Raw genomic sequence first — 8,010 nt, forward strand, 5'->3', positions numbered from 1 at the left:
TTAAAAGACAGGCAGATGAAGTGCTTAGGGATATGATTGAGTAGTGGACAGGTATGGTTGGACTTGATGATCTGAAAGGTCTTTTCCAACCTAGTGATTCTATGATTCTATGATTTTAATAGCTTGCAGAACCTAGGCCTGAAGGAATTCCGCTGTCAGCTCCAAAAACTGTGATTTGTATTTAGGTCAAAAGACCCATGAGAACTTAGATAAGTTAGAGGAGAAAAGAGAGACATTGAGAACACATGTAGGTAGGTGTTCTGTCATCTAGATAGTACTCTCTTGGGGTTGCAGTAAAAGACAAAATAGCTGTGTTACTACTATGGAGAACAACTCCCACTCCCGTGCTCTGCATTGATTGTAAACAGTTGCTCTTTGTTTTTCCACAGACCTTACTTTGAACTCAAGGCGAAGTACTACGTCCAACTAGAGGTATGTGTGTAACTCGGATCCATCTGAAACTGCTTACAGTAAATACTGAAATTGCATCTAATGTGCTCTGACAACTGTGTTGCATTTCTGCACAAGACCAGTTCAATTCAAATCCTCTTGAGCAGTTTGCTAAGCTCATTTTGAAGATAAAAGGCTAAGAGAGGCTTTGTTTCCTTATGTGAAATAAGCATTTGAACCCTGCTGCTTGCTGCTAGAACTGAACAAATACGGTTTGACTGTTTACTCCCTGTAGTTTGAAGTCTCTGGGGTTGGTTGGTTTGATTGGTTGGTTTTCCCCTATGTTTTATGTGTCAGACTGTTTAACTGTGCTTGGGATGTTCTTTTCCATTCACTGAGTCAATTGACAGAAGCAGTAACCTGCTTCTAGTACTCAAACATCATTCAGATAATGAATTTCTGATTTTTGGTTTTGCAGAAGAGGGATTTTGGGTTTGGCTAGGTAGGCTGCCAGGGCTTTTTTTGGCATCTCTGTGCTGCACTCTGTGTGGTGCAAAATCATGTCTGGCCAGTGCCTGAGCACAGTACACGCCTTGCAGTGCGCAGTGGCCTCAGGGTGAGTATTGCCATTGTGCATGGGATGGTAATCCCTGCTGTTGCAGCCCTTAATCTTGGAACTGCCAGGGGTAGGAGAGCAGAGTCACACTGAAAAGTCAAACGCAAGAACTGCTGTCTTTATTGTATTTGGTTGACTTTTGCTGCATGTCCTCCCTCCCCCACCCCGAAACAGGGAGCCTGGCTCCTCTGAGTTCAAGGGTAGTGGCTGGTGCTGCAGGCACTGATGGCCATGGGTGCAGGAAGGCTCCAGCAGGGCGCTAGGTTAGCAGGATCCTGGCTAGGAGGTGATTCCCATTCCTTGCCTGGGATGCAAAGTATGTCCCACACCTGTTTTCTGAGCACTTCCCTGGGCTCCTTGAGACACAACAGCTCTTCGTAAGCCTTGGAGACTCTGGTGCGCATCTTTTCCTTGCCAGGATCCAGGCTTGGGCTGTCCTCTGCTCCTCTATCTTGCCTACCTGTGTAGCCATGGTCAGCAGCTGCTGCTGCACGGAGCTAAACCCTCACCTGTCCTGGGCTGGGCAGCAGCCCAATAATCCCTTCTGGCTAGAGGCGTCTTTTGAGAATTCCCCTTTTCTCCATGGGCAAAGGCCACTATTTGAAGGCCTGTTTCTTCTCTGGAACAGCTGCACAGTGCCCTCCTGAAGCAGAGTGATCGTGTAAAATGTAATACAAAAGCACAGGCTGCTTTTAATGTACAATATAAACCAGCGTAGAGACAGCTACAGATACACAGGCAGTGTTTTACCTTTGGGACACGGGGTGTACAACACTTTTGCCCTTGCTGTAGAGTGGGGTGTGTGCCTGGGAACACGGAAAGTGTGTTGGGGTCTGAGGCTGGCTGCTTTCTGGTCCGCAGGTTTAGTAACCGAGAAGTGATGGGTTTGGTGCTCAGGTGAGGGGAGAGTGAGGCTTAGCCCATTTCGTGATAACCAGCGGCCATGCTGTGCCCTGCAGGCAAGGAGCTGTCAGAGCAAACCCTGTAGGGGTTGTGGGAAAAGCAGCGACATCCTGTTGAGAGGTGCACTCGCTAACAAGAGATCCTGTGCGTTACAAGGGAGACCCCTGCTCTGTGCTTAGTCAGAGGACATTACCCCACTCTGGAGGCAGTCCCAGCCCCTGGCTCCCAGGGTTTGCCTTGTTGCTGTCTCCTTCACAAGCGCCACTGCTTGCGATGGGATGTACTTGAATTACAAACTCTCTTATCACCTGAACATCAACCTTGGTTTATGCTACTGTGCAGAGCTAAGTCATGTGGACTCATAAGGTTAAACTTGAGGTTTAACAAGGCCAAGTGCCGGGTCCTGCACTTGGGGCACAACAACCCTGTGCAGTGCTACAGACTAGGAGAAGTCTGTCTAGAAAGCTGCCTGGAGGAGAGGGACCTGGGGGTGTTGGTTGACAGCGACTGAACATGAGCCAGCAGTGTGCCCAGGTGGCCAAGAAGGCCAATGGCATCTTGGCTTGTATCAGAAACGGCGTGACCAGCAGGTCCAGGGAGGTTATTCTCCCTCTGTACTCGGCACTGGTGAGACCGCTCCTCGAACCCTGTGTTCAGTTCTGGGCCCCTCACCACAAGAAGGATGTTGAGGCTCTGGAGCGAGTCCAGAGAAGAGCAACAAAGCTGGTGAAGGGGCTGGAGAGCAGGTCTTACGAGGAGCGGCTGAGAGAGCTGGGGGTGTTTAGCCTGGAGAAGAGAGGGCTGAGGGGAGACCTCATTGCTCTCTACAACTACCTGAAAGGACGTTGTGGAGAGGAGGGTGCTGGCCTCTTCTCCCAAGTGACAGGGGACAGGACAAGAGGGAATGGCCTCAAGCTCTGCCAGGGGAGGTTTAGGCTGGACATTAGGAAAAAGTTCTTCACAGAAAGGGTCATTGGGCACTGGAACAGGCTGCCCAGGGAGGTGGTTGAGTCACCTTCCCTGGAGGTGTTTAAGGGACGGGTAGATGAGGTGCTAAGGGTCATGGTTTAGTGTTTGATAGGAATGGTTGGACTCGATGATCCAGTGGGTCTCTTCAAACCTGGTTATTCTATGATTCTGTAATGGAGAACTGTGTCCTTTGCATTGTTCGTGATGAAAGCACATCTAATACCTGCATTTCTTGTTAGCAACTGAAGAAGACGGTGGATGACCTGCAGGCAAAACTGGCCCTGGCAAAGGGAGAGTATAAGACTGCCTTGAAAAACTTGGAGATGATCTCTGATGAGATTCATGAGAGGAGGAGGTCCACTGCCATGGGGCCCCGAGGATGTGGCGTGGGTGCTGAAGGGAACAATACCTCTGTGGAAGACCTGTCAGCAAGTAAACCGGAGTCAGACACTATCTCCAGTGAGTACAGAGCTCCCCCACGCCTGATACAACCGAGTTGACAGTTTCCTTGTGCTGTACGAGTTCAGGGGCCTGGAAAGTAGGTGCAGAAAGATCCAATAAAGTTAATTCAGAGCAGCCAGTTGCCGGCTTTCCTGGCCGCTGCTGAAGCTGCCCACAAGGATGGCAGCATGGGCTCATCCTTCTCTTTGAATGGCACAGTCTGACATAGGTGTAAGGACTCCAGGTTGCGTCCGGTGCCAACGCAGAACTGGGTAACAACAGGGCAGGACTAGCAGCCTGCCAGACATAATAACGAAAATAGCCTCGACAGGTTAAGCTCTTGTGCATTGTAACGTGTTGGGGAGGTTCCACCAAGGCCATTCTGTGTCTTGATTTGTCTGATGGAGTTTAATAAAGCACCTCAGCAGCAGCAAGAGTTTCTTAGACCTACAAATGCTCCTGTGGTAAATTTAGATGGTGATAAAATAAGCTACAGTTTAAGTTGTGCTTGTTGTAGATTGGCCGGTGGCAGTGCTTCTGGCCAAGTAGAGGATTCCTGTAATTGGAAACATCTTTCTTGCCCAACCTTCTTTAGCTTTCACCCCTACAAAGTTATCTGTATTGCTTACCATATATTGATAAAACACAGCAAGTGAGAAGAAAGGCCGCTCTGCAGTCTTGAATTTGACAGCATTAAAAACAAAACAGCAAAACCCAGACCACAGTGAACTGGCTCTGAACAGAGCGCCCTGGGTGCAGCTCAAGAAGGTGGTTAATGCTTTTAGCCGTTCTGTGTTTGAAGCCTTTTAGGTCAATTCTGCGGTGCGCAGGTGCAGTTCTGCAGTCTGCAAATAAAGCAGAAAGAGGCTGAACATCTCTGCAACCCCCATGACAGCATCTGCCTCTTTTGGCACCCTTCGTGTCTCAGGCTGCTGGCGTAAGAGAAGAACTACTTTGAAACTTCTGCATTGAGCCATTTTGTTAATGTTGCTGCTTTGCTCCTGCTGCTCCTTCAGGGCAGTTCTGAGCCTCTCTTACAATGACAGGAATCACATGGAGGCGTAACTGAAGATAACCTCAGGTCACTGTAAAGGTCTTGTTATTCCTGAGACTTCTTCAGACGAGTGTGATTCCAGCACATGCTTTTGTTGTGTAGAGGCAGATGCACATCAGAACCCTTCTGATCCCAGTGGGACTACTGGTGTGCAGAAGTCTTTGGTTCACAGGTCCCCATCCTGGAATGGGGCAAGACTGAAAGATGTTGAATTTTAGCAAAATCTGCACCCCTGTTTTGCACAAAATAGAACCTTCTTTAATGGATTCCTCCTCCTGTTGCTATCAAAGAGCCTGCAGCTTAATCTAGCCAGACAGCTTGGAGTTGGTTTGCTTCAATTACACTTCAGATCTGAGCAAACATGAGCAGGGAAAATGATGTATCTGCATGGGGCACTTTTAAATTTGGTGTTGGTTGGTGATCCTCATCCGAAATCTTGGAAGTTCATGCTGGATTTTTTCTGCAGAAATGGGAAGATAATGTGGAAGCAATCAGCCCCTAGAGCTGTCTAAGTAGTACGTTAAGGGGGCAGGGTATGAGAAGAGGCGCCTGTGGATTATCATGCTTGTACAGAAAGAGTGGTGAAGCCCTGGAACAGGCTGCCCAGGGAAGTGGTGGAGTCTCTATTCCTGGAGGTGTTAAAAAAATGTGTAGACATGGCATCTGGGGACATGGTTCAGCAGGCACGGTGGTGCTGGGCTGGCGGTTGGACTGGATGACCCTAGAGGTCTTTTCCAACCTTATGATTCTGTGATTCCATGAAACTGTCTCTGCCTGGGTAGGTGCAGGAGGGGGGTTGATTTGCTAAGTGGAATATGCTTTGAACATTGCAGTGGCTTCAGAAGTGTTTGAGGATGACAACGGTAGCAGCTTTGTATCCGAAGAAGATTCAGAAACTCAGTCAGTGTCCAGCTTCAGCTCTGGTCCTACGAGTCCCTCTGAGGTGCCCACTCAGTTTCCTCCCGCAACGCGACCTGGAAGCCTGGATCTGCCCAGCCCCGTATCCCTCTCTGAGTTTGGGATGATCTTTCCTGTCCTCGGCCCCCGAAGCGAGTGCAGCGGAGCATCGTCCCCTGAGTGCGAAGCTGAAAGAGGTACGCACAGCTGGATACGCCCTGGGCCAATGTTTTTCAGCTTTATAAAGGGAGTGGGAAAACCTTCTCAGCTCCCTTAGGCATCGCCAGCTCACTGAGCTCTGACCCGCTGGCCACTTCCTTGGGGAAGGCAGTTCTTGAAGGCCCAGCGTCCCACAGTTAACGATGGCATCTAAAATGTGTCAGTTATTCTCCTGGCTGGGAAGGTTCCCCGGTTCTGTCTCAGTGGAAGGGTTTGAGGTTTCTCATGAAGTAAGTAAGTAAGCGGTCAGTGGGATTCTGATGATATGTTTATTTTAAGGAAAATCTGAGTCTAATTTATTTTTTTTTTAAATTACTGCCTGCTTGCTGAAAAATCCTGCTTTCCAGGAAAAAAAAAACCCAAAAGAAATAACAAGCTAAAAGGAACCTCTTGCAGGTCTTACCAGCCCTTGCTGACACATTCAGACTAGAGAATTACTACTGCTCTTGTACTCCAACCTAAGGCTGTTTGTGCTGTAATTTGCTGATGTGGTACACAAGACGAGCGTGGCTTGGAAGGCCAATTCCAGTTTCCTTAAAGCGTCTTGCTCCTGCTCCTGTATTTTTTTTTGCGCACTTCAGCAAAGGGAGTTGCAGAGGTACCCGCTTGAAGCCTAAGTTGCCAAATGAACTCCAGGTTTAACATCCAGTTTAATCCTTTCTTTGCAGGGGATAGGGCAGAAGGGGCTGAGAACAAGGCAAGCGACAGAGTGAACAAGAGTAGGAGCAGCAACAGGAGCGGCTCCACTGAGGGGCTGGCTTTGGAAAACCGAATGAAGCAGCTCTCCCTTCAGTGCATGAAAATCAAAGAGGGAATATGCGCAGGCAGAAAAGCTGCCCAGATTGGCTGAGTCCTCCTTGGGCCCCGTCCTGATTAATGGGAGTATAAATATTTATACATGAACTTCTAAGTGTTTGAAGAACATTGTGCCAATAATATATGCCAAATCCTAAGCGTTTACTCTTAAGAATTTAAAACTGCACTAAGAAGTTGAATTGATGTGGAGGGCTGAAGTTTTTATTCACTAAATCCTTTGCAGGCCGGACAAGTTATCAAATGTTTAAGCTGTGCTCGTATTTCACAGACTTTGTAAATTGTTTTGTAGCAGCCTGGCTGAAGCAATAACTAGGAATGGTCCCGTGTAAATTCATGCCAGCAGGGGGTCTGAAATTCAAGCCAGACATTTGCAGAGAGCAGTTTGGCTTTGGTTTTGTAGAATGAAATGCTCTTTAGATACGGTGGATCTCGAGTATAAGTGGCATCTTCTTTAAACCTCTGTATGTGTCTGTATTACGCTGAAACTGTAGAAATATTTTGTATACAAGAAAGCTGTTGCATGTGTGGGGTCTAAAAGCCTTTGCTCTTCCCTTGGTGCTCACAGAAAAATGAGTCATGCCTATAAAAACTGGTGTCAAGAGACAGACAGCAGGGGGATGGTAACACTCGGGGGTCGTAGGCCCTTTCTAGCCACCTTTCCCAGTCTGGCTTGGACACTTGAGGGTGATTCCAGTGACCAAAAAGAGTTGATTGGCCCCTTGCCCTTCCCCTCTCCTGAGGAGTGAAATATTATTTTTCAGCACTTTAAGTGGGTCTGGATTTTTTTGGTTTTTTTTTTTTGCTCGAAAATGGGAGTCGTAGATGTTTTCAGGACAGTCATGAAAAGGGATTCGTCCTCAAAATATGCATGAAGAAAAGGAATTGCCAGTGTAGATTGACAATGTGTTCTTAAGCTTCTCCGTAGCTTGTACTGTGTGGGGTTTTATAACTGTTAAAGGGACATGGGGTTTTAGTATGCCCAGCAGAAAGTGTTCAATAAAATTAGGAAGGGCATGGGCATGTTTTGCCAGCAGCTGTTAGGCAGTAGTAGTGTCTGGTAATTATGCTAATAAGTGGTAGTAAAAATCCTAGGACTCTTCCATTTTGGTGGCTTAAGCATTTCTGAAAGCACCATTTTATCTAAGATGTCAGTTTCTATTGTTAATTTGATGGGAACTTTAGTATTGCCCAAAGTATTTTCTATTCTATGTTTTTGCAGTCCTGTTGTATTTCATCCCTGCCACGGCTTGTGTATCTATTTGCAAAGTTCATGTTAAAATTCTTCACACTACAGTAAACATTTTTGTTTTCCACATTTTGAGTCTGTGCTTCATCTGTCTCAAGTGCTAAGAACCGAACCTTCTCCCACAGCAAACCGAGTTTTTAAATATCCACTTCTAGTCCAAGATTGCAGCCTGGCGTCACTCTGGTATAGAATCCTTTGCAGTGTGTGGAGAACTGTTACCTCCTGTGTCTCCGCAGCCACGATTCACCTTTCATTCTGAACTCTGCGAGACAAGAGCTTTGTCAAGTTTTCCAAAATCCCTCAGTAGGCAGAGAAGAGGAAGATATTTTGCTACCCAGCACCTCTGTACATTGTGCTACTGCTGGAATCTGCTGTAAGGCCACACAGCATTGGAGGTACAGAAACCTGTTTTGATAAAAATTAGACTCAACCCCTTATAGCTGTTAGGGTGTAATTGGT

General features: G+C 47.2%; 1 protein-coding gene across 1 annotated transcript in view; it reads left to right on the forward strand.

Annotated features, from left to right (window-relative positions):
* The window catches only part of SH3BP5 (SH3 domain binding protein 5), a 57,911-nt gene extending 50,291 nt beyond the window's left edge, over positions 1 to 7,620 (forward strand). The window contains exons 6-9 of the mRNA XM_069860145.1: positions 390 to 432; positions 3,118 to 3,337; positions 5,207 to 5,467; positions 6,158 to 7,620. Of these exons, the coding sequence (XP_069716246.1) occupies positions 390 to 432; positions 3,118 to 3,337; positions 5,207 to 5,467; positions 6,158 to 6,339 (706 nt within the window). The 3' untranslated portion in view covers positions 6,340 to 7,620. The remainder of the gene's footprint in view (positions 1 to 389; positions 433 to 3,117; positions 3,338 to 5,206; positions 5,468 to 6,157) is intronic.
* Positions 7,621 to 8,010: the final 390 nt, after the last annotated feature.

This window comes from Phaenicophaeus curvirostris, chromosome 6 (assembly GCF_032191515.1).
Source record: "Phaenicophaeus curvirostris isolate KB17595 chromosome 6, BPBGC_Pcur_1.0, whole genome shotgun sequence".
NCBI classification, from domain to species: domain Eukaryota; kingdom Metazoa; phylum Chordata; class Aves; order Cuculiformes; family Cuculidae; genus Phaenicophaeus; species Phaenicophaeus curvirostris.